Source organism: Raphanus sativus, chromosome 4 (genome assembly GCF_000801105.2).
Source record: "Raphanus sativus cultivar WK10039 chromosome 4, ASM80110v3, whole genome shotgun sequence".
In the NCBI taxonomy this organism is placed as follows: Eukaryota; Viridiplantae; Streptophyta; class Magnoliopsida; order Brassicales; family Brassicaceae; genus Raphanus; species Raphanus sativus.
In genome coordinates this window covers 15,969,691-15,994,653 of record NC_079514.1, presented here as the reverse complement: position 1 = coordinate 15,994,653, position 24,963 = coordinate 15,969,691, and the positions used below count along the sequence as shown (strand labels likewise).

Sequence of the window (24,963 nt, the reverse complement as noted above, 5' to 3'; positions counted from 1 at the left end):
AATATAAAAATTAATTAAATTAGTTATTATAATTATTATATATTATTTAATAAGAAGATTGTAATTTTCTATTAGAACCAAAAACATATTTTCCACAAAATCCAGAAAGATGCTTTTTCCGCCAAAATCTAAAATGTATTTTCCAAAAAAAATAAAAAAAATTTACTTTCTCACCAAAACCAGAAAAATAAATTTTCTATCGAAATCCAAAACACCTGAAAACACGTTTTTCTACCAAAACCGAGAAAACATTTTTTACCAAAACTGGAAAATGTGTTTTCTCGTAGAAACCCAGAAAACATGTTTTGCCGCCAAAACTTCACCAAAACCTGGAAAGTACGGTTTCTTACCAAAATTCAAAATCACCCGCCAAAACCAGAAAACACGGTTTCCCGCAAAAACCTGAAAATTGTGTGTTTCTCCTTAAAACCTGAAAATGTTTCTTGCCAATACCGTTAAAATCGCACTGTCCTGTAAAAACTGTAAATTGTATGTTTTCCTAAAACTACAAAATTAAATTTTCCATCAATATTCACAAAATCATATTTCCAAAAAAAAATGCAAAATAATTTATTTGAATATTCACTACTAAAAGTAAAGATTATGCCGTTTTTAGTATTGTAACTACTAGTATTAAAATGCTATTTTGAAATATAAAAAACGAACAACTCTGACATCTAGATGTTGCATCTGAATGCAAATATTAATTATGAAAACGAAACATCTGAATATAACATCCGGATGTTGGACCAAATACATAAAGGAACAATCTAAATGCCGGTTTTGACTTCTCTATTCTCACTTTTTAAGTCGTCGGTTTAGTTTGTATTGTGGACAAGCATGTTGATTCAAACACGATTTGGTTAGCTGGACGCAACTAAGTGGAATTGACTGAATTTGTGTATAGTTGATGACTTCGATTAATTTGGAGAGTTGATTGGTGGTGACTGGTGGGTGAGTCACTGAGTCTAAGAGTTTGGGTTTGAGGGGGGCATGAGGGTGGGCTTGAGTAGTACAGGAGTTTAGTAACGCTAGAGTAAAAGTTCTATCCATCTAGGAGAAAGGAAAAAAAAGTTTTGCGCCAAAAACTCACAAAAAGACAAAAACATTGATCTGCATCAAATATTTCCTTTTATTCTGACTGGTTTTGTCCTGGAGCTGAAAATAATTGTTCACTCTAATAGTTTACTATAGAAAGGCTATCCAAATCATTATCTTCTGCAACAAGTCTTCTTTTCAATCAACAACCTCATCGCTTCTTCAAGATGATCTCACAACCATTTTAGATCGTCTTGTTCACCTCGAGTCTTCGTCTCTTCGATCATCAGTGGATTCTAGAGAGGACCCTATTTTCCTGTTACATGCACAAGTGGTAAATAAGTAAAAATAGAAAGAAAATGAGATTGAATTGTTGTAGGAATCTGATAAAGGCTGTGAATTTGCATCTGATCCGTGTGGGAAGTGGCAGTGTCTATCAAAGTAGGCACCTTTCATCCTCCTCCCATCATGTATTAACGGGGGATCCAAAGTCAACCTTCCTCAACGTTTATTCAACCCTCAAGTTTGACCTCCTTCATGACCCTTCTTTCGAATTCACCGATGAGTCTCGTCTCTGGGTTGAAAGGGTACGTACTCCTTTCCCTTTCCTACTCCCTGATGATCTCACTAACCTGATCCTCCGTAACTCTCTTTCTTTTGCAGATTCTTGATTACAACGTACCTGGAGGTGATGAGAAATTCTCTCTTTGTCTCCAGCGTTTCATCTAATGATCAGTATCCTCTGATTCTGATGGTTTCTTTTTTTTTTCTTCTCCAGGGAAGCTCAATCGGGGTCTCTCCATCGTGGAAAGCTTCAAGCTTTTGAAGGAAGGTAAAGACTTGACAGAGGAAGAGATTTATCTCTCATGCGCCCTCGGTTGGTGCATCGAATGGGTATGTAAAGACTCAGAATAACCTTTTTTTCCTTTCTTTTTTTGAATCTCTCAGTAGAATAATAGATACCCTCCTGATGTAGCTTCATGCTTATTTCCTTGTGATTGATGACATTATGGATAACTCTGTCACCGCCGTGGCAAGCCTTGCTGGTTCAGAGTCCCTGAGGTTTCTTTCATATCATAATATTATTCTCTCTTAACTGAGAGTTTAATAAGACAAGTTCTTTAACAGCATATGTTTCAGGTTGGTATGGTTGGCATCAATGACGGGTTTCTACTTCGCAATCACGTTAACAGGATTCTCAAGAAGCACTTCCGGGGAAAGCCTTTCTATTTTGACCTCCTTGATCTCTTTAATGAGGTTAACTCTTTTTTGTTTCTTTTTTCTTTACAAGCATTGGTAATTTAATTAATTGTTCTAAGAAGCATGAACAGTAGACAGAAACTAAAAAAAAAAATTCTATGATCGTTTTCTATTAATATTATTTATTGATTTAGCTAAGTTTTATTTCTTAAAAAGAATGAGTTATTGTTAAAGTGACACATGGGCACAACGTTTCTCAACTCACGTAAGGAGTCTCTCCTGCCAAAGATGTCCCTTAGAGCATGTGCAATGGGGTTTCATAAACCCAATCCTTAAAAAGAAAAAGTATTAAAATATGACTTTTGTTGGTTTCCGTGTCGGATCAGTCTCAAAAAGTTTGTGTGTAAGGATTGATCCATTGTGAGTTTGGTTACTGTATCGCGGATCCCATGACACGTGGTAACCCACAATTAGTTAATTAAAAATTTTTTTTGAAGGACTCCACAATGGGTTTACCATTGTGGATGCTCTTAAGAACAACATTATTAGGAGATCTTGATTTGAGGTTCTAAATATATATATATATATATATATATATATATATATATGTTATATATGTGTATATAATTACAAGTTCTTAATTTTACGGAAAACTCAACCGAATCAAGATTCCTCAATAATGTTGCTCTATCTCTTTCTTCTTTTGTTAATTATTTTGATTATTTTTAATATGAGAGATTAATGAAGATACTTCCACTGATCATGCCCTAAGTCTTTTCCCCCTGTTGACTCTGTTTAGGTAGAGTTTCAAACATCTTGTGGCCAGATGATAGATATGATCGCCACTGGCCAAAAGAATTTGGCCAAGTACTCCTTACCAGTGTGAGTCAAAAGTGTGAGCATTTCTATATATGTTGAAATGGTCTCTCGTTTAGTTTTCTGAGTGATGTAATGGTTTTCAACATGCAGCTACCGTCGTATTGTCCAGTACAAAACGGCTTATTGCTCATTTTATCTCCCTGTGAGTATTGATTTACCATACTTGGGTTCTACAGTACAAGAGCCACCATGTGTTGAAAATTTAGATCTTGTGTAACAGAGCTGTGATTTTTGGTAATTAGGTTGCTTGTGCTTTGCTAATGGCTGGCGAGAATTTGGAGAACCATGTTGATGTGAAGAATGTTCTCGTTGACATGGGAATCTACTTCCAAGTGCAGGTAAAAAACTTTAGTTTTATGTATGTCATGAGTGCTATTTGATGTCAGGAAGTTAATATTCTTTATCATGTACTGTCTGTGTAGGATGACTATCTGGATTGTTATGCTGATCCCCAGACACTTGGCAAGGTTTCTTAGCTCCTGTAAATGCTTGCTTTTTCAGACTTATTTAATGTGCTCACTTGATTGAAGCATATTGGGTAACGTTTGATAATGCAGATAGGAACGGATATAGAAAATTTCAAATGCTCCTGGTTGGTGGTCAAGGCATTGGAACGCTGCAGCAAAGAACAAACTGAGATATTATATGTAAGAATCTTTTTATAAGTTCTTTTTTTTTGCATAAGGTTTTGTAACCTGATTTTGCGACCTGAAAGATGTTTTTTTATTGTGATATCCTCCTAGGAGAACTATGGTAAACCCGACCCATCAAACGTTGCTAAAGTGAAGGAGCTCTACAAAGAGCTTGACCTTGAGGTTCGAAACTAGTGGAACTTCAAAGATATGCACAACTAACATGTGTTCTGCTCTACTCTACTCTACTAACTTGATTTGGTTTGATGTTTGTGAACAATGATAGGGAGTGTTCAAGGGCTATGAGAGCAAAACCTACAAGAAGCTGATTGGAGCGATTGAGGCTCACCAAAGTAAAGCAATCCAAGCAGTGCTAAAATCCTTCTTGGCTAAGATCTACAAGAGGCAGAAGTAGTGTCTAAGCTCTCCTAAATTTCCTGTTATGTCTTTGATTCTTCTTTGGTGCTTTTGTGTAATTCTGTTAAAGTGCTCTGATTTCAGTGGGAATGATCATTCCTTAAACTAAGTTAGCATTTTCTCTTCTGTTTGTTCTTGTAAATGTTATGTCGTGTCATATTTGAAAATATCACTTTTTCATAAATTTACGGAAGCTAAGACTATTTTATTTTCAAATTATAATATAGCCTACAAAACAAGTCATGTTACAAAAATGCAATAACATTTAACAATAAAATCAAAAAGATACTACAAACTACATGAATATCATGAAGTTAATCAACTACCTAAATTATTTAAAATTAATGAGAAAAATTTCATTTAGATCATCAATTTTCAAATTTATTTGGAATAAAGCATCAAAGTTTTGTTAAACTAAAAAAACTCTAACTTTTATTGATAAACCATTTTAATCATAAAATTTCGTTGATCACAATTTCTGGTTCAGATGCAAATTTCCGGTTCATAAAACTCTAACTTTTATGCCTTTCTCATAAAAACTGTAAATTGTATGTTTTCGTAAAATCACAAAATTAATTTTTCCAACAATATTGACAAAATCATATTTCCACAAAAAATGCAAAATAATTTATTTGAATATTCATTACTAAAAGTTAAGATTGTGCCGTTTTAGTAACTACTAGTATTAAAATGCTATTTTGAAATTTAAAAAACTAACAACTTTGACATCTAGATGTTTGATCTGAATGCAAATATTAATTATAAAACGAAACATCTGAATGTAATATCTGGATGTCGGACCAAATACATAAACGAACAATGTAAATGCCGATTTTGACTTCTCTATTCTCACTTTTTAAGTCGTCGGGTTTGGTTTGTATTGTGGACAAGCTTGTTGATTCAAACACGATTTGGTTAGGTAGACCGTAGACGCAATTAAGTGGAATTGACTAAATTTGTGTATAGTTGATGACTTCGATTAATTCGGAGAGTTGATTGGTGGTGACTGGTGAGTCACTGAGTCTAAAAGTTTGGGTTTGAGTAGTACAGGAGTTTAGCAACGCTTAAGAGTAAAAGTTCTATCCATATAGGAGAGAGGGAAAAAAAAGTTTTGCGCCAAAAATCAGAAAAGGACAAAAACATTGATCTGCATCAAATATTTCCTTTTATTCTGACTGGTTTTGTCGTGCAGCTGAAAATAATTGTTGACTCTAATAGTTTACTCTAGAAAGGCTATCCCAATCATTATCTTCTTCTCAATCAACATCCTCATCGCTTCATCAAGATGATCTCACAGCCATTTTAGATCGTCTTGTTCACCTCGTCTTCGATCATCAGTGGGATTCTAGACAGGACCCTACTTTCCTGTTACAGGCAGAAGTGATAAATAAGTAAAAATAGAAAGAGAATGAATTGTTGTAGGAATCTGATAAAGGCTGCGAATTTGCATCTGAACCGTGTGGGAAGTGGCGGTCTCCATCAAAGTAGGCACCTTTCATCCTCTTCCCATCATCATGTATTAACGGAGGATCTAAAGTCAACTTTCCTTAACGTTTATCCGACCCTCAAGTCCGACCTTCTTCATGACCCTTCCTTCGAATTCACCGATGAGTCTCGTCTCTGGGTTGATAGGGTACTCCTTTCCCTTTCCCTTTCCTACTCCCTTATGATCTCACTAATCTGATCCTCCGTAACTGTCTTTCTTTTGCAGATGCTTGATCACAACGTACCTGGAGGTGATGAGTCTCTCTCTCTCTCTCTCTCTCTCTCTCTCTCTCTCTCTCTCTCTCTCTCTCTCTCTCTCTCTCTCTCTCTCTCTCTCTCTCTCTCTCTCTCTCTCTCTTAGCGTTTCATCTAAATCTTATCCTCTGATTCTGATTGTTTCTTCTCCAGGGAAGCTCAATCGGGGTCTCTCCATCGTGGAAAGCTTCAAGCTTTTGAAGGAAGGCAAAGATTTGACGGAGGAAGAGATTTTCCTCTCATGCGCCCTCGGTTGGTGCGTCGAATGGGTATGTAAAGACTCATAACAACCTTTTCTTTTTTCTTTTTTTCTTGAATCTCTCAGTAGAATATAGATACCCTCCTGACTCTCTCACTCTGTTCGTGGTCTTTGTAGCTTCATGCTTATTTCCTTGTGATTGATGACATTATGGATAACTCTGTCACCCGCCGTGGCAAGACTTGCTGGTTCAGACTCCCTCAGGTTTTTCTTTCATATCATATTCTGAGTGTTTAATAAGACCACTAGACACTTCTTTAACAGCATATGTTTCAGGTTGGTATGGTTGGCATCAATGACGGGATTCTAATTCGCAATCACGTTCACAGGATTCTCAAGAAGCACTTCCTGGGAATGCCTTTCTATTTTGACCTCCTTGATCTCTTTAATGAGGTTAACTCTTTTTTTTTTTTCTTTTTTTTTTGTACAAGCATTGGTAGTTTAATTAATTGTCCTAGTCTTTTCCTCTTGTTGACTCTGTTTAGGTAGAGTTTCAAACATCTTCTGGCCAGATGATAGATATGATCACCACCGGCCACAAGGATTTGGCCAAGTACTCCTTACCAGTGTGAGTCAAAAGTGTGGCCGTTTCTATATATATTGAAATGGTCTGTCTTTTAGTTTTCTGAGTGATGTAATGGTTTTCAACATATGCAGCCACCGTCGTATTGTCCAGTACAAAACGTCTTATTGCTCATTTTATCTCCCTGTGAGTATTTATTTCTCATACTTGGGTTTCCACAGCGACCATGTGTTTATATTTTTAGATCTTGTGTAAGTAACGAGCTGTGATTTTTTGGTACTTAGGCTGCTTGTGCTTTGCTTATGGCTGGCGAGAATTTGGAGAACCATGTTGATGTGAAGAATGTTCTCGTTGACATGGGAATCTACTTCCAAGTGCAGGTTGAAGAGTTTAGTTGCTATGTATTTCATGACTGCTATTTCATGTCAGGAACTTAATATTATTCTTTATCATGTGTCTGTGTAGGATGACTACCTGGATTGTTTTGCTGATCCCGAGACGCTTGGCAAGGTTTTCTTTAAGCTCCTGCAAACGCTTGGTTTTTGCAGACTTATTTAATTGTGCTCACTTGATTGAAGCATATTGGGTAACGTTTGATAATGCAGATCGGAACGGATATAGAAAATTTCAAATGCTCCTGGTTGGTGGTCAAGGCATTGGAACGCTGCAGCAAAGAACAAACTGAGATATTATATGTAAGAATCTTTTTATAAGGTTTTATTTTTATTTTTGCATAAGGTTTTGTTACCTGATTTTGCGACCTGAAAGATGTTTTATATTGTGATATCCTCCTAGGAGAACTACGGTAAACCCGACCCATCAAACGTTGCTAAAGTGAAGGAGCTCTACAAAGAGCTTGACCTTGAGGTTCGAAACTAGTGGAACTTCAAAGATATGCACAACTAACATATGTTCTGCTCTACTCTACTCTACTCTACTAACTTGATTTGGTTTGATGTTTGTGAACAATGATAGGGAGTGTTCAAGGAGTATGAGAGCAAAACCTACGAGAAGCTGATTGGAGCGATTGAGGCTCACCAAAGTAAAGCAATCCAAGCAGTGCTAAAATCCTTCTTGGCTAAGATCTACGAGAGGCAGAAGTAGTGTCTAAGCTCTCCTAAATTTCCTGTTATGTCTTTGATTCTTCTTTGGTGCTTTGTGTAATTCTGTTAAGTGCTCTGATTTCAGTGGAAATAAATCTGCCTTTTTTGTGAAACCTGGGAATAAATCTGCCTCATTCCTTAAATTAAGTTGTGAATTTCTCTTTTATTTAATTTTATAATATTATTTTGTGTGTTTTTTTAAAATATTAGCCAGGTAACACAAAATCTCGGAAAGGGATACAGGAAGCAAAACATTTCGTGGAAACATTTTTTTTTTAGAAATAGAAACATTTTGGAATAATACAAGTGATTACAACTGTAAATTAATACTAGAATTGAACCCGCACGTTCGTGCGGATAAATATTTATTTTTAAAATAATATTTAAAATAAAATATTATATGAATAATTTAATTATAAACATTAGTTTTATATGAAATATTCCATTTTTAGTTGTATTCTAAAAATGTTTTATGTACTAAATCAAATTAGTTAATATTATATTTAAATATATATTTTATTTGATGTATTATATTTTGGTTTTGTATTTTTCTTTTTACTATAAAATGAAATGTATAATGATACAACAAATAAATTATTATTTGTTTTGTTATATAAAATTTTAATATGGTAACTTTTAAAAGAACTGGGCTATAATAATTAATTTCAAAATTATTACCCAAAAATAGATAAAATCAGGCCTAGATTAAATATGGTAAAATATAAAAAATAATTGCATAATAAAAATTGATTAGATTTTTCCCAGAAATGCTATTGTTTGGATCTATATTGCTTTTTGTTAGGAAAATATTATATCACACATGCATAAATTTAGGATATATTGTTAAATTTTAGTTAGTGGTCTAACATAGAACTTTATATGATAGATATAAAATTAAGACTCTATTTTAATATAATAGATATACATTTTTTTGATTGGTTAACATGTGACTACAATTGTCTTTTTCGTTTGGTTTATCTAACAATACAAGTCAACAAGTAACCATGTTAACAATACAAAAATAAAAGTAGTAACTAAGCATTGAAAATCATTTTAAAAACAATCAAAATTACAGAAATCCAATGTTTAAATATCTAGTAGCTTAACTAAAAATGAAGATCATTTGCGACAAAGATTGATAACATCCATCTTCAACCACATTTTCATTAGCTCCTTGCAAATATATCTCCATGTTTATTAATTATTTACAAAAAAATGTTTCTTTTTAAATAATAAATCTTTACGTTACTAAAACATAATCATAAATTTCACGTAAATTTCTATTGATTTTCTAAAATAAGATTTTCAGAAAACAATTTTGTAATGAATTTTACGAGTTTTAAAGAAATTCCGATTCTGAAACGTGAAACAGATTTCACCCGAGTTTCCATGCAATCTAAAATATTAGACTTTTTTCATAAATTTGTAGAAGCTAACACTGTTTATTATCAGCTTCAGAATATAGCCTACAAACCAAGTTATAATCACAAAAAAAATAACTGTGAAAGAAACCAAAAATACTAAAATTAACTTTGTATTTTAGCAGAAACATAATCTACACTTTAGGCTAAGACACAAGTTCCTCACACACAGAGAGTTATCCAACATATAGAGGAAACGAACTTATCATTAATCTCAAGACGATAGTGTTTTACAGATGGATCCTAGAAAAATAAGTAGTTTTTTAGGTTAAAACTGGTATATTACACTAAAAGGTTTCGATGGTTTGATGAGAGCAAAAAATACTAGAGGTAATCATTCACCTTTTCATTTGGAGATGAAAACGCTAATTATATACAATGAAATGTATGAAGAATCTGCATCAGTGATTGTTCTCAATTGGTAAATGCCCAATTTTCTAAGTGATGGAGAGGCGGAAGCTATCGATGCTAGGGTTCAAGGATATGAACTCTAAGGTAATAACTTGTTGCTTAAGGTAACTGAAAACAAGAACAATGGGGGCGCGAATACTCTTCGCAGTGCTCGAAAGCTCTTTAGAAAACTCAGAGTTCTTTATAAAACTCAAAGTCTTTATTAAATCAAATCCATCTTACAAAAGCCATATGAGAGTTCTTTATATAGAACTCTTAAACCGTCATAAAAATCTTTATTCTAAAATAAAAGGCAAAACACAATTCTTAAGTAAAAAGGAAATAGTTTAGAAAATGAAACTCTTAATTGGAAGAGGTAACGTGATCGGGAAGGATCACGTGTTGCGCTGCATCAGGTCCCCCCGGGTTTGGAAGATTCGACCACGAATCTGGATCGTCGTTATCGCCATGATACGGAGAAAGATGCTTAACATTAAACACATCCGAAGTGCGAAGATGAGCTGGTAAACGAACCCGATATGCATTAGGATTTAGACGCTCAAGTACCTCAACCGGTCCAATTTTCCGTGATTTCAACTTGTTGTATTCGCCGGCAGGAAGACGGTCCTTGGTGAGATAAATCCAGACGAGCTCTCCTGGTTCGAAAATTAGTTCCCGACGTTTCTTATCAGCATCACGCTTGTAACGAGCTGTTGTAGTTTCCAGATTATCTCGTGCGAGCTGATGAACCTGTTGCAACTCAGTAACAAAATCGATTGCCTCGCCATGCATCCTTGTCTTATCAGGTACTACTGCAAGATCAAGAGGACCTCGAGGAGCTATACCGTACACCACCTCAAACGGGGAGTAACCCAAACTTCGGTTTAAAGCATGGTTGCGAGCAAACTCTGCTTGACTGAGCTTGATATCCCAACTCTTAATATTATCACCGACTAAACAACGAAGCAAGTTCCCAAGTGATCTATTTGTCACTTCCGTTTGCCCGTCCGTTTGTGGATGATAAGCAGTACTCATGTCTAGACTGGTACCTACTGACTTCCACAAGGATCGCCAAAAATGGCTCAGAAATCTAGTGTCCCGGTCGGACACAATAGACATAGGTAAGCCATGGAGTTTATATATTTCACGGAAGAAGAGTGAAGCAATATGAACAGCATCAGAAGTCTTTTTGCAAGGAACAAAATGAGCCATTTTAGAAAAACGATCGACCACCACAAAAATTGAATCATGACCTCTTTGTGTCCGCGGAAGTCCGAGAACGAAATCCATGCTAACGTGGGTCCATGGTTGCGATGGTATAGGCAAAGGAAGATACAACCCTGCATTAGATGCTTTCCCTTTCGCGAGCTGGCAAACACGACACCTGGAGACAAATCGTTCAACGTCACGCCGCATCGTCGGCCAAAAATAAGACGTCATTGCTAGGTGGAGTGTACGATCGCGACCAACATGTCCCTCATTATGTAATTCTTGAACAATGAGTAAACGAAAGCTGCTGTCTGGCACACACAGACGCGACCCCTTGAATAAGAAACCATCGTGGACTGTGTAATCTGCAGAGGAACCGGCCTGAGCTTCTTCCCACAAACGACCAAAGAAACTATCGGTGGCATACAAAGCTGATAAAGAATCAAAGCCAGGAACTGAAGTATGCATGAGAGATAGGACTGTATAGCGACGGCTTAAAGCATCTGCAACTTTATTGGTCTTGCCCGATTGATGACGAATGGAGAAGGTGAACTGCTGTAGAAAATCAATCCATGAGGCATGTCGAGAAGAGACTTTGGCTTGGCTATCGAGATGACGCAAGGCATCATGATCCGTGAACAGAATAAATTCGCGATGAACTAAGTAATGACGCCAATGCTTGATAGCTTGAATGATTGCATAAAACTCTATATCATACGTACTATAACGTGAGCGTGCACCGGCCAGTTTCTCGCTAAAGTAAGCGATCGGACGTCCTCGTTGACTGAGTACTGCGCCAATACCGAGTTTTGACGCATCTGTATGAAGTTCAAATGTTTCTGAAAAATCAGGCAGGACTAAAATAGGTGATGTAGTAAGCTTTGTCTTAATTAACTCAAAAGCCGCAGTTGCTTCCGGAGTCCAAACAAATTTCCCTTCCTTCATACAGCTAGTAAGAGGCGCCATAATTGTGCTAAAGTGATTCACAAACCGTCTATAAAAAGATGCAAGACCATGGAAGCTTCGAACTTCCGTGATCGTCTTCGGGAGAGGCCAAGAGCGGACGGCTTCTACTTTAGACTGGTCCATCGACAATCCTTGCCCAGACACCACGTAACCCAAGAATAGAACCTCAGAAACGCCAAACTCGCATTTGTGCTTGGCTGCGAATAGTTGCTCTGTCCGCAAAACTTGTAACACCTATCGTATATGGGCGACATGCTCGGTCGGCGAAGCACTGAAAATTAAGATGTCATCAAAATATACCACTGCGAACTTGCCAATAAAGGGACGAAGAGCTTGATTCATAATGCGCATAAAAGTGCTCGGTGCATTTGAGAGACCAAAAGGCATGACAAGCCATTCGAACAATCCTTCACGGGTTTTGAAAGCTGTCTTCCATTCATCCCCCGGACGGATCCGTATTTGATGATATCCACTCTTTAGATCAATTTTCGAAAATATCATGGCTAAACCAATTTGATCGAGTAAATCGTCTAGTCGGGGAATTGGAAAACGGTATCGCACGGTGATTTTATTAATTGCCTGACTATCCACACACATACGCCAAGTGCCATCCTTTTTTGGAATTAGGAGAGCTGGAACGGCACACAGAGAGAGACTTTCACGTATGTGACCTTTACGGAGTAGATCTTCGACTTGGCGGCGAAGTTCGTCGTGTTCGTCGGGACTCATTCTGTAATGAGGCCGGTTGGGAAGTGTTGCGTCTGGAACAAGGTCGATATGGTGTTGAATATCACGCAATGGTGGTAGAGATGTTGGCAAGTCGGCCGGAAATACATCTTGGAACTCATTCAGAACGTGCTCAATGTCGAGAGGTATCTGTCCCGTGACGGGCGCAGAGATGGCTGATAGAAACAAAGCAAACGCCACACCTGCTGCTTTGAACTCGGTCTGGAATGACTTATAGGAGCAAATCAATGATGTCTTGGTGGTACTCGGCAGAGTAAGAGTCGTGGGAACAGGTGCTAAAGGAGTCACCGTTTCTTTAGACGGAAGAAGCACAATTGTATGCGTGTTCCACATGAATTGATAAGTATTGTCGGCTCCATTATGCATCACCTTACGGTCGAACTCCCATGGCCTTCCCAATAATAAGTGGCTGATGTCCATTGGAGCCACGTCGCAATACATACGATCTTTATAGTAAGGTCCAATGGAGAAAGAGACAAGGGCCCGTTCGGATATACGAACCGTAGCACTGTCATTAAGCCATCCGAGAGTGTAAGGCGAAGGATGCTTTTCACGGGTGAGACCAAGTTTAGTGACAGCGTCATTGGAGATGACATTCCGACAACTACCCGAATCAATGACGAAAGTACAAACGCGGCCATTAATAGTGCAAGTAGAACGGATGATATTGGTTCGAAGCCAATGCTCATCTTGACGACGAGGAGTGAAGCAAGAACGTCGTAATACAAGCATGTGACCTGTATCTCCGCTGGTTTTGTGAACCATATCGTCATCATCGTCTGTCTCCTCTTCTTGGGAATCGTACACCTCGTGATCACCAGAGGCATCATCGATGACGAGACCCTGACGGGAAGTGTGTGGACAAGCCGATATTCGGTGTCCTGGTTCTCCACAAGAATAACAACGGATAGCCGTTTGACGAGTGGACCTGCGCAAGGTTTGTTCTTCTGTAGCCGGTGGGCGGTTCTGTCCGGTTTCGTTCGTTTCTTTGGCTGAAGTAGAAGCCGTACTAGTTGCCGTTTCCGGAGGTTTTGCTCGGGACGAGGTATAGTTCCAGTTTGACGACTTAGCTTGTTGTTCGAAGGTTGCTGCTCGCCGGTGTGCTTCGCTTATGGAGGTAGGATCAAACTGGGCCATCGCGTTTTGCAGTTGTTGTCGGAGACCACCAATAAAACGAGCAACTAACTGAATTTGGCTGTCGTGAATCTCTGTACGTGTTAGTAACAGAGAGAATTCTTCTGCGTACTCGTCGACGGTGCGACTACCTTGGCGAAGATTTTGAAGTTTGTTATAAATCATGCGATCGTAATTGTGGGGCAAGAAGGTCTGGCGGAGATGTTTCGTAAGTTTATCTCACGACTGAATTGGTGTTTTCCCATTGCGAGCACGAGTGGTTTTGAGTTGTTTCCACCAAGTCGCGGCATGACCACGAAAACGCATGGCCACAAGAGAGACTCGTCGAGCCGGAGGGACTCGTTTAAACTCGAGAATTTCTTCCACTGAGACCAGCCAGTCAATGAGGTCATCTCCTTTAAGGCCTCCATGAAACTCTGGAATGTCTACTTTAAAGCTATTCTCCCATCTATGATCAAAATTATCTCGTTGTCGGAGATCCTCAAGGAACAAACGATGATGTTGATCGTCTTTTTCCTCGTCCAATGGGTACTGATACTGGTTTCTTTGTTGCTGGCGAACATCTTGCGGAAGAGGAGGAAGGTGGCGTAATTGATGTGGAGGTTGACGTGGGGGAGGGATGGGTGGATTGCGGTGAGGCGGTTGCAGGATCGGAGGCGGCGGAGCATTAACCGGAGGAGCTTGAACTTCAAGACGTTGGGTTAAAGCTGTTGTCAAGGCGTCGAGTCGATATGTTACAGTAGTGAGAGCTGTAGCGAACATAACACCTTGTTGTTGAAGCGATGTTTGAACGGTGGTGGCGAACGATGATTGCATCTCTGCAAGTAGAGCTCGTAGCTCGGTCATATCCTGAGAAGTTCCTTCTGCCGTTTTCTTTGCCATGACGACGAGAGAAAGACTCCAGAAACGTACTGAATCTGATACCAACTGATGGAGAGGCGGAAGCTATCGATGCTAGGGTTCAAGGATATGAACTCTAAGGTAATAACTTGTTGCTTAGGGTAACTGAAAACAAGAACAATGGGGGCGCGAATACTCTTCGCAGTGCTCGAAAGCTCTTTAGAAAACTCAGAGTTCTTTATAAAACTCAAAGTCTTTATTAAATCAAATTCATCTTACAAAAGTCATATGAGAGTTCTTTATATAGAACTCTTAAACCGTCATAAAAATCATTAATCTAAAATAAAAGGCAAAACACAATTCTTAAGTAAAAAGGAAATATTTTAGAAAAGGAAACTCTTAGTTGGAAGAGGTAACGTGATCGGGAAGGATCACGTGTTGCGCTGCATCACTAAGTTATTTGGAAGATAGTAAGATTTTGAAAAAAAGTTTTCATAACTCAAAAATCGTTTCCCACAAATGCATAACAGAAATACCTAACACTGTATCTTATTCTTTTTTCATATCCCCTATATATTAAAAGAGAAGCATTACAACATTTGGTGTATCCATGTGTCATCACCACAATGCTTCTTAGAATCCTTAGAGAAATAGGTTGGTCCATATGAATATATAATAAGCTTTTTATTAAACTAACAATAAATTAATTATTAATGCTCTTCATTATTTCCTTAAATAAAATTACGGAATCTCCTAATGTAGCTAAAGTATATATATGACAATTAATGATTTTGAACAATAAAAATTTGATAAAAATCAGAATAGAGTATCCTTTATCATTTTTTAAAAAAAATTAACTTATTAAAATAAATTAATAATAAAAATTTAGATTTTTCCGTATGTCTTATATTTTAAATAGAACTGTATGACTATGAAGTCACATTTAATAAATAACTATTAAATTTCGGAATAACCATTAGTGAGATTATAGAATTTCATTAGTGTTCAAAAAAAAAGAATTTCATTCAAATCTTATATAATTACGTATACTCAGTGAGGTGAGAATATAGAAAGTGTAATTATTGTATAAATCACGGGACCTTAATTACGAAGTCTCATTTAATGAATGATAATAGAACCATATGACTATGAAGTCTCATTTAATAAACAAATATATATAAAATATATTATTCTTAGAAAAATAGGTTGGTTCATCTTAACTTATATTACACTTTTTATTAAACTAACTATCGAATTGATAAATAATGTACAAAAAAATAATCTCGCACTTTTCTTAAATAAAAGTTACAAAATTACCTAATATGATTAACGTATAAATGAAAATTAATTATTATGAATAATAAATATTTGATAACAATTTTTGTATCTTTGTTTTTTTAATTTTTTATTATTAAAAGATATTAAACAATCACATTAACTATATAATAAAAACATCTTGATTTTTTTCTTATATGTTATATTTTAAATTTTACAAAATGTCTATAAATTATTAGAAATTAAAGATCCCATTTTGAAAATTTTGTAATCAATAACTTAATTTTTTTGTTATAATAAGATACAAATGATCATACAGTTGTATTAATATGAATTTTATTTAATAAATATTCAAATAAAATAATATATATATACAAACGATTTAAAGCAACAAAATTGGCTGCATCAATTTAGTCGTCCAGTTAAAACCTTTCAAAACTACGTGGAAGACTAAAGTCAAAGTAATTAGATTTTGAAAAGAATAAGATGCTGATTCTAAAATCATTAAATTGGTTCTCAATGATGTGAAAGTTAAATATTAAAAAATTGTAGAACCTGTTTTGTTAAAAAAATGATTTATTTACTATATTACATTTTTATAGATATAAACAAGGTGTAAAAAATTTAAGTCCAAATCGATCAGGCTCATCATAAATTCAAAATAGATTTCGGTCAACAATTACAATTACAAATGTCCAGCCCAACATATCCGCTATATATATTAAAGGAGAAGTATTCTAAGAAATGTGTTCACATTATAATGGACACGTGGCAGTTTCACAATAATTTGATAATGAGCATTTACACTCTCATAGATATTTTCACACTCTACATAAATGTAGTCAAACTATGTATTTTATATTTTGTAATATAAAACTCACATATAAGGTTCCAAAAAAATATGAATTTAAAATCTAATTTTACAATAGGATATTAAGACATGATAAAAACAATCCAAAACCAACTAATATCCAAATTGGAGATGTTCAATATGCTAAAACCGAAGAGTACCAAACCGAACAGAAATAGATAAATTGGTGTTGTTTTGGTATATACCATACGAACCAAATGGATGTGATTTTATAAAAACCGTAGGATTTGAATATGGTTTGATTTATAAACGATTAAACTGAAACATGTAAATATGTATATTTTTATAACGACGCATGAATATTTATTTGTTATATGAGTTGAATTATAATTATAATTTTTAAATCACTTGAATCACTTGACTATAATGAAGTAATAATTTACTGCAACTAAAGCTTTATATTTTCTTAGTCTTTTTTTTAATTTTTTTGCTTTATTTTAACTGTAACTAAATTGATGTAAAGATTATAAATTTTATGAACAACAGTTAGATGAAATGTTTTATAACTTTTTTTTTATCTTTATACAAACAAAGTTTTGTTCAGTCGAAACATATTAATTTGATAAACACTAAATATGGAAGAATAGAAAAAAATTATTTTATGCTTCTGCTTTGTTTTTTTATTTTTATTTTCAAAATTTAGAGTTTTGATATTAATTCTAGATTTAATTATTTTATTAGATGATAGAAGCATTTTTTTTGTTTTTATATTCTTTTATTTAAATATATAATATCTTTTAGTTAAACGACTTTTTGACAACATGACTCTAAAATTTGTATAACATATAATATGATCTCAAACTAAATAATTATGTTTTTTTGGGAATAAACCGGAAAAACTGAAAACGACGGTATAAACCAAATCGAACCGAAATAAATATGAATTTAAAATAGTAGTTATATTTTACTAACCAAAATACCAAAAAACCGAACCGAACCAAAACCAACCTGATATCTGGATTGAACACCCATAATCCAAATAAAACCGAACTATTGTTTCATTCTCCAAAATATATTAAAAATAACAACTTCATCCCGTGCAAGGCACGGATCTTATCCTAGTTACTAGTAGTCCAGTAGCATTGGAATCAGAAAATAGAATGTGTCAAGACAAAAATGAAATTGTAACTATAACCCATATCTGGGAGAAAACATAAAGTATAGGGACTGACTTCACAAATTAAATTTTCTTCGTACGATCTTTTGGACAAGACAACCAGAGAAACCCTAAACTCTTCCATCCTTTTGTCTTTGGGAATCATATGAAAGAGATAAAAAAAAGAGTGCTGCTTTAGATTCGAGTTCCAGACAGAACAAATGTACGGAAGATCAGGTCTTGACAGGTTCAAAAAGTCTCAAACTTCCGAACCCTTCTCGGTCTCCGCAAACCTCCCACCACTAGTTCAACGTGTTCCCACGGAGACGGCGACGCCATTGCCTTCGGCGGCGCAAACTCAGATCGGAGCGAGTCAGTCGACTTGGCAACCCCCGGACTGGGCTATCGAGCCTCGCGCAGGTGTCTACTCTCTTGAAGTCGTGAAAGACGGCCAGATCCTTGATCGGATTCATCTCAACAGACGGAGGCATATCTTCGGAAGACAGCATCAGACTTGCGACTTCGTGCTTGATCATCAGTCTGTATCACGTCAGCACGCCGTCGTGGTTCCCCACAAGAACGGCAGGTTTGTTGACTTGGCTTAAGGGCTTTGGATTCCCACTCTTGAACGTTTTGTGAGAAGTCTTGTTTTTTTTTTTTGTGTCTTGTAGTATCTTTGTGATTGATTTGGGATCAGCTCATGGAACCTTTGTTGCAAACGAGAGGTTAACGAAAGACACTCCTGTAGAGCTTGAAGTGGGTCAATCATTACGGTTTGCTGCTTCCACTAGAATCTACATTCTGAGAAAGAACAGTGAGGCTCTCTTTACACGCCCTCCTCCTCCTTCTGAGATTAAGCTTCCACCGCCTCCTGATGCTTCTGACGAGGAAGCTGTTGTTGCTTACAATACTTTGCTCAATCGTTACGGTTTAAGCAATGGAGAATCGGGTTCCGTGTTGGGCAAAAGGAAAGAGAAGGGTGAAGGAGAAGGTGGGGTGGGTAAGAAGAGGATGAAGAAGCTACGGGTTAGCTTCAGGGATCAACTAGGAGGAGAGCTCGCTGAGGTTGTTGGGATGTCTGATGGAGCTGACGTGGAGACTGAGCCTGGTCCGATTGGTGTCAAAGAAGGGAGTCTTGTTGGGAAATATGAATCGCTGGTGCAGGTGACATTGATACCCAAAGGCAAAGGGAAGGAAGAGAAAGCTTTTGCTGGAAACAGAGGTGTGACTGATAGACTACAGGAAGCGATGAAGAAGTTAAAAGGAGGTCCAAAAGGAGGGATTTATGATGATCTTTACAGTGGTGATTCACTTACCAAGGCGGTTGGTACTTCATGGGCTTCTTCTGTGACTGAACCAGCAGCTAAAGATAAAGAAGAAACTAAACGTGGAGAGGTTAACGAAGAGAACGATGATAATGATGATCTGTTTGGTGACTGACTGGTTTTGGTAATTCTCCTCTAATGTGTACACCCGTTCCAGGGAAATTGGTAATGTTGTTTTTCCTCTGTGTCTATCCAATGGCAGCGAGCAAGCAAGCAATAGAGTACTAAGCCCAGGCCCATTGTCTTGTGTTATAAAGTTAAAGAACCCTGAAGTTTTGATATGAGCCTGGCTATTCTAGTTGGGTCTTAACAAGAGATAGATAGTCATTACAAATAGTGTTGGGGAGTACAAAGAGTAGGGCCAGTGGAAATGGAGTGCAATGGATTTTGACCATTAGTGACTTACTATTCTCTCCTCAAGGCAGACAAATCCCATCAGAAGAGGACAATAGTACTCAAATACCTATCTTCCCAGTCTTGTTTCACTTTTTTACCTTCTTGCATTATTAAAATAGCACACTAATGATGTGGGTTGACTTCTCCCCTCCCCCACAACAACAGAGATTCCACAGGGGATATGGCCAACAAGTAAAACACTTGGTACCAATACAAATAGTAATCTGCCTCTGATGCATTAAAGTTTGTGACTGAAGAGGGAAGGCATCATCTGGGGATCCATGCATCTTTACTTTGGGATTTGCTTTATGACAAATAATATAAAGAAGAAAGAAGATTGATGCAGCCAAGTTCGCTTTGATTATAACTTTCTTTTGGATTAAGCCTACCCAACTCCCTACTCCTCCTATTCATAGGTGTGGTGGTCCATTGTATTTATAAATAAGAGTAATCTCACTTTCAATTAATTGTAGTAGGGAAAGGTGGAAGACCCACTTTTGTGTGTTCACTTTAATTTCTGTTTGGTGAGAATTTGTTTCCATTATGCAAAAGATGTAATGCATGAAGGACACTTGTGTCTAGCTTTTGAGTTTTTGGTTGTGAATACTTCCTTGATTCACTTGCCCACCTCTAGTTACTGAATTCGTTTCTTTCTTTAACTCCAAAAGAGACCCTAAGTCACAGACTCCAACTCATAGCTGCTTACTGGTATGCTTATATGTGTATGTGTGCCAATTTATCTGGTGTTCATTTTCAAACCATAATTAAGTGTGAAGGAAAATTCATATCAGACACCATTTTAAAGAGTGAGTACATGCGGGGAGCAACAAGTGACGAGGCCGGGACCCTTGTTTACCATTCAACTCACTCTCTCTCTCTTGGCATCTAATCTCACTAAACACTTTTTTGACAATTTGATCATTACCACTCTCTCTTTATTGCTTTAGCCATCTCTTTCTCCTTCTTCCTCCTCTCACATATCATCAACCTTTGAGCACACCAGTCTTGTAAATCAATCATCCTTTTGCTTTATCTTCAGAGCTGTACATAAACTACAGGTGTGATCTTCTCATTTACCAAGTACTTATGTATCAAATTTCAGCTTGAATATTTTATCATCTTCCTTTTTATTCTCACCTTTTAACTAAAGTTTTGATCACTTCCTCATCATATGTTCCTCTTGAACGCAGATAAGTCTAAGATGAAGTTCATGAAGATCGGTACAAAGCCTGACACTTTCTATACTCAAGATGGTTCAAGGTTTGTTACTCTTATCTCTCTGCCTCTAAATTCCCCAAATCACATCTTTCTGATTAAATATATTGAACACTGCAGGATTTTGATAACTGACTCACCCAACGATCTTGTTATTAGAATCAACAACACCAGTTACCATCTCCACAGAGTATGTTTTAATTGTCTTTTACTCTGGTAGCAACATAAACACATGTACATCATATATGTTATTCAGTGGTTTTAATGTTGTTTGCAGTCTTCTCTTGTTCCAAAATGTGGACTGCTGCGAAGGCTTTGTACTGATTCAGAGGAGTCTGATAGTGTTACAATAGAGCTGAATGACATACCTGGTGGAGCAGATGCGTTTGAACTGTGCGCTAAGTTCTGCTACGGCATCACCATCAACCTCAGTGCTCATAACCTTGTGGATGCCCTCTGCGCCTCCAAGTTTCTTCGGATGTCTGACTCTGTTGAAAAGGGAAACCTGTTACCGAAGCTTGAATCTTTTTTCCACTCATGCGTTCTCCAAGGCTGGAAAGACTCCATTGTCACGTTGCAGTCCACTGCCAAATTGCCTGAATGGTGTGAGAATCTTGGAATCATCAGAAAGTGTATAGATTCGATTGTTGAGAAGATCCTCACTCCCACCGCCCAGGTTTGTTCTTTATTTTGAGTCCAGGTGATGTTCTTGCGCATCTATCTGATCTTTTCTTTTCGTTTTGCAGGTCTCTTGGTCTCATACATACACCAGACCAGGCTACCAAAAGAAAAGACATCACTCTGTTCCAAGAGACTGGTGGACGGAGGACATATCAGACCTCGACTTGGATTTGTTCCGATGTATTATCACAGCAGCCAGGTCAAGCTACACGCTGCCGCCTCAGCTCATTGGTGAAGCTTTGCACGTCTACACCTGCCGTTGGTTACCATACTTCAAATCAAAAAGCCATTCAGGTTTCTCCGTTAAAGAAAACGAAGCAGCGCTGGAAAGGCACCGACGTGTTGTTAACACAGTTGTGAACATGATTCCTGCAGATAAAGGTTCGGTTTCAGAGGGCTTCTTGCTGAGACTTGTTAGCATAGCTAATTATGTGGGAGCTTCTCTGACGACAAAGACCGAGTTGATTAGAAAAGCTGGTCTGCAGCTCGAGGAGGCAACTCTTGCAGACCTCTTGTTGCCTTCGCAGTCATCCTCTCATCTTCATCGCTATGATACTGACTTGGTTGCTGCAGTTCTTGATAGTTTTCTAATGCTTTGGAGAAGACAGTCTTCTGCGCATATTTCTAGTAACAGTCAGTTGCTACATTCGATCAGGAAGGTGGCAAAGCTTATTGACTCCTATCTTCAGGCAGTCGCACAAGATGTCCATATGCCAGTTCCTAATTTCGTGTCTCTTGCTGAGGCAGTGCCTGACATCGCACGGGAAAGCCATGACAGACTTTACAAAGCAATCAACATGTATCTCAAGGTGACCATACCAGCCCTTCCTTGAGCAATCATCATGTTGGTGGTACTTGGAACTAAAAACAGTGGTTAACATTGCAGGTGCATCCGGAGATAAGCAAAGAAGAGAAAAAGCGACTATGCAGAAGCCTTGACTGCCAGAAATTGTCTGCAGAGGTACGAGCCCACGCGGTGAAAAACGAGAGGATGCCATTGAGAACTGTCGTACAAGCCCTCTTCTTCGACCAAGAGAGCAGTTCCAAGGGAGTATTAAGTCAAGCAGCGAGCCAAGTTCTCGCCTCAAGAGGTAAAGAGATGCCCACGGATGAAACCAGCATGATGCACAAGCTTCACCTAGGTCCAGCTGAAACAGCTTCTATAGGGAAAGCCAGGAGCATGCGCGAGGGAGGAAGCCAAAGAGGAGAAGAGAAAATCAGATCCAGTACAGACCCCAAGAAGCTAGTGAGGCAAGGAACAGGATCAGAGCGGAAGTATCATGCAAGTAGAGACAGGTAGTGGAGTAAACCATGTTTGGCCACAGAAACTCAAGTCTCTTGTCTGTATTCACCAGATTTCTGGTTCTTTTATCTTTCTATACAATTAAAGAATTGATGATACTTGTAGATGGTCAAGTGGCATTTATCTGTATTAATACAGTGCAGAGCTCAAGCTCCTGCTCAACCATTCTTCTTCAGCTTATATGCTCATGAAAACGATTCTGCAACTAATGTGCTTATTAGATCTCATCTTTGTTTCAACTTTTCCCCATTTCTCATCACTCTCACCTGAACGCCCACAAAATCAAACATTGTACTGTTATTTAGATAGACATACAGATAGATACCAGAGGACCGAGCGACTAAGATTGCCTTGCCTTGATAGTTGCATTGTTTGATCATACACTACAGAGATTATTATTAGGTTACAAGATCTTTACTTCACTCTCTCATTCCTCTTACCATCTAATCTTCTTGGTGTTTACCCCTTAAAATTCGTTTCAAAATCAGGCTGGTTCGTCACTGACCGAACCCAAGCCCACTTGGGGTCACTAGTGTTCACTTCATTTTTAGTCTGTGCCACCTCCCCTAAGGGGATATAAGCATAGTTCCCATTGATCGGACCAGACACAAACCCCGTGTAACCAGCCATGACTCCATGGATAGACGAGTGGGCCAAGAGCGTACAGTACAAGTTATCTGTAGCATTCGCAGGTACAGCTCTTATCATGTAAGTGGGATCGATGTACTTCACCGTGAACAGTTCCCTTGGATGCTCTCTCTCCCACCATTCCTTAAGCGCTGACTTCAACCAAACTCCCACATCCAAGAAAACAAGGTTCCCAGATTCATCCCTCTCTTGTTTCTGCGCTTCATTCCTTGGGATAATCTCTTGTCCAGCGCCTTCAGCCACAACAAGAACAGCATGCCCATGATCTTTCAGCCTCTGCTCCAGAAACTCAAACAACCCTCCTTTGCCTTCAAGGTAGAATCCATTCTCTGGAATCAAACAACAGTCCACGTCACGGCTGCTTAGTGTGGCATGTAGCGCAATGTGGCCAGTGCTTCTCCCCATGAGCTTCACTAGTCCAATGCCATTGACAGCGCTCTCAGCCTCAACGTGAGCCGCGGAGATAGCCTCCTGAGCCATCTCTACTGCCGTTTGAAACCCGAATGATCTATCAATGATGCCCACATCGTTGTCCACCGTTTTGGGAATACCAGTGATCCCCACTTTCAGCTTCCTGCGGCTGACTTCGTCGAAGATCTTGACCGCCCCACGCATAGTGCCGTCTCCTCCTATTATATAGACCTGAAACAGAACTTGGTTTAAAATTCAACTTCATAGCATCATCATAATGTTGTTCAAACCAAACACGCAACAACTGGATTCAAGAAAATGTAAGTGATCAAATTATAAAAGTATGTACCGGCTCAAATCAAATTATCAGAGTATATACCGGTTAAGATCAATGTAAGCCGGTACATGGTTCCAATAAGCTCTATTACACGGTTTACATTAATCTTCACAGAGCAAAAAAAAGAGAGTATGTACCGGTTTCACTAAACCATGTAACTAGACTTGGTTCACGAACCGTGTGATAGAGCTTATTGGAACCACGAACCGGTTCACATTGATCTTAACCGAGTCTAGTTACATGGTTTAGTGAAACCGATACATACTTTAATACAAATCTAAAACCAAATAGTAAACCGGACCTGGTTGTAACCGGTTTGTTGGATGGCGTCGACGATCTTACTGAGATCAAAGCCACCGCGGGAGGTGGCGAGGACAGTGCCGCCTCTCTTGTGCCAATTATGAACAAGCTTAGGGTTTAACTCGACGGCTTCCATGGAGTAAAAGCCTCTGTAACCAGCTGGGATTCCATAGATCTCTCTCACACCGTACAGCTCCCACAGACCAACCACGAGCTCTCTGATGACGGTGTTCATCCCCGGGCACAAACCTCCGCACGTCACGATCGCCGCCTTCACAGACGATGGCTCGTAGAGGATCTCGCGGCGGGGTCCGGCTCTGTGGTAGGCGACGCGTGGCTTGGAGGCGTCGGAGAGGTCGTAGACGACCTGGGAGAGGACGACGTCGGAAGGAGCGATGTAGAAGCCGTGGGAAGGGCGGAAGAAGGGGTTTTCTTCCAGTGGATTGCGGCGGTGATGGAGGCCGGTGAGAGATGGGAGGTCTCGGATGCTGGTTAAGTCGGCCATGAGGAGATTGCGAGAAGAGAGAGAGGAGGGAGTCTGGTGTTGTTATCATTGGAGAGGAAGTTACATGGCGGAGACGTGGCAAGCGCAGCCATTGCAGACATC

The 24,963-nt window shown here is 38.2% G+C and overlaps 5 protein-coding genes and 1 pseudogene across 6 annotated transcripts; 4 read left to right on the top strand and 2 right to left on the bottom strand.

The window, feature by feature from the left end:
- Positions 1 to 1,138: 1,138 nt before the first annotated feature.
- LOC108833248 (farnesyl pyrophosphate synthase 2-like) lies at positions 1,139 to 4,350 on the top strand (annotated as a pseudogene).
- Positions 4,351 to 5,424: 1,074 nt separating this feature from the next.
- Positions 5,425 to 7,957, top strand: LOC108806780 (farnesyl pyrophosphate synthase 2). Its single transcript, XM_057006705.1, has 12 exons — positions 5,425 to 5,799; positions 5,878 to 5,902; positions 6,060 to 6,175; positions 6,283 to 6,369; positions 6,442 to 6,558; positions 6,651 to 6,733; positions 6,823 to 6,874; positions 6,973 to 7,068; positions 7,154 to 7,198; positions 7,294 to 7,383; positions 7,484 to 7,555; positions 7,664 to 7,957. Exons 1-12 carry the CDS (start codon positions 5,575 to 5,577, stop codon positions 7,790 to 7,792), a joined length of 1,137 nt encoding a protein of 378 aa, XP_056862685.1. The 5' UTR covers positions 5,425 to 5,574; the 3' UTR covers positions 7,793 to 7,957.
- Positions 7,958 to 12,011: 4,054 nt separating this feature from the next.
- On the bottom strand, positions 12,012 to 13,839 carry LOC130511487 (uncharacterized). Its single transcript, XM_057008530.1, has one exon. It carries the CDS (start codon positions 13,821 to 13,823, stop codon positions 12,012 to 12,014), a length of 1,812 nt encoding a protein of 603 aa, XP_056864510.1. The 5' UTR covers positions 13,824 to 13,839.
- Positions 13,840 to 17,847: 4,008 nt separating this feature from the next.
- Positions 17,848 to 19,349, top strand: LOC108812176 (protein phosphatase 1 regulatory inhibitor subunit PPP1R8 homolog). Its single transcript, XM_018584359.2, has 2 exons — positions 17,848 to 18,326; positions 18,412 to 19,349. Exons 1-2 carry the CDS (start codon positions 17,962 to 17,964, stop codon positions 19,178 to 19,180), a joined length of 1,134 nt encoding a protein of 377 aa, XP_018439861.1. The 5' UTR covers positions 17,848 to 17,961; the 3' UTR covers positions 19,181 to 19,349.
- An 870-nt stretch (positions 19,350 to 20,219) lies between these two features.
- On the top strand, positions 20,220 to 22,865 carry LOC108812173 (BTB/POZ domain-containing protein At5g47800). Of its 2 annotated transcripts, XM_018584356.2 has the most exons (6): positions 20,220 to 20,519; positions 20,652 to 20,721; positions 20,797 to 20,866; positions 20,954 to 21,352; positions 21,423 to 22,166; positions 22,244 to 22,865. In XM_018584356.2, exons 2-6 carry the CDS (start codon positions 20,663 to 20,665, stop codon positions 22,655 to 22,657), a joined length of 1,686 nt encoding a protein of 561 aa, XP_018439858.1. In that variant the 5' UTR covers positions 20,220 to 20,519; positions 20,652 to 20,662; the 3' UTR covers positions 22,658 to 22,865. The 2 variants fall into 2 exon arrangements, with proteins under 2 accessions (XP_018439858.1, XP_018439857.1); XM_018584355.2 differs by lacking the exon at positions 20,220 to 20,519 and having other exon boundaries at positions 20,537 to 20,721.
- Positions 22,866 to 22,939: 74 nt separating this feature from the next.
- On the bottom strand, positions 22,940 to 24,963 carry LOC108812175 (ATP-dependent 6-phosphofructokinase 2). Its single transcript, XM_018584357.2, has 2 exons — positions 24,358 to 24,963; positions 22,940 to 23,950 (listed from the first exon to the last, which is right to left on the bottom strand). The coding sequence occupies exons 1-2, from the start codon at positions 24,859 to 24,861 to the stop codon at positions 23,120 to 23,122; spliced, it is 1,335 nt and encodes a 444-aa protein (XP_018439859.1). The 5' UTR covers positions 24,862 to 24,963; the 3' UTR covers positions 22,940 to 23,119.

Bases quoted from the DNA above. Each gene is read 5' to 3' on its own strand.
- LOC108806780 (XM_057006705.1), top strand. From the start codon at position 5,575: ATGAATTGTTGTAGGAATCTGATAAAGGCTGCGAATTTGCATCTGAAC. The intron at 6,370-6,441 runs GTTTTTCTTTCA...CATATGTTTCAG, and splicing joins GCTGGTTCAGACTCCCTCAG to GTTGGTATGGTTGGCATCAA. The intron at 6,734-6,822 runs GTGAGTCAAAAG...CAACATATGCAG, and splicing joins GCCAAGTACTCCTTACCAGT to CCACCGTCGTATTGTCCAGT.
- LOC130511487 (XM_057008530.1), bottom strand. From the start codon at position 13,823: ATGATTTATAACAAACTTCAAAATCTTCGCCAAGGTAGTCGCACCGTC.
- LOC108812176 (XM_018584359.2), top strand. From the start codon at position 17,962: ATGTACGGAAGATCAGGTCTTGACAGGTTCAAAAAGTCTCAAACTTCC. The intron at 18,327-18,411 runs GTTTGTTGACTT...TGTGTCTTGTAG, and splicing joins GTTCCCCACAAGAACGGCAG to TATCTTTGTGATTGATTTGG.
- LOC108812173 (XM_018584355.2), top strand. From the start codon at position 20,633: ATGTTCCTCTTGAACGCAGATAAGTCTAAGATGAAGTTCATGAAGATC. The intron at 20,722-20,796 runs GTTTGTTACTCT...TGAACACTGCAG, and splicing joins TATACTCAAGATGGTTCAAG to GATTTTGATAACTGACTCAC. The intron at 22,167-22,243 runs GTGACCATACCA...TTAACATTGCAG, and splicing joins CAATCAACATGTATCTCAAG to GTGCATCCGGAGATAAGCAA.
- LOC108812175 (XM_018584357.2), bottom strand. From the start codon at position 24,861: ATGGCCGACTTAACCAGCATCCGAGACCTCCCATCTCTCACCGGCCTC. The intron at 23,951-24,357 runs GTCCGGTTTACT...GTTCTGTTTCAG, and splicing joins AACAAACCGGTTACAACCAG to GTCTATATAATAGGAGGAGA.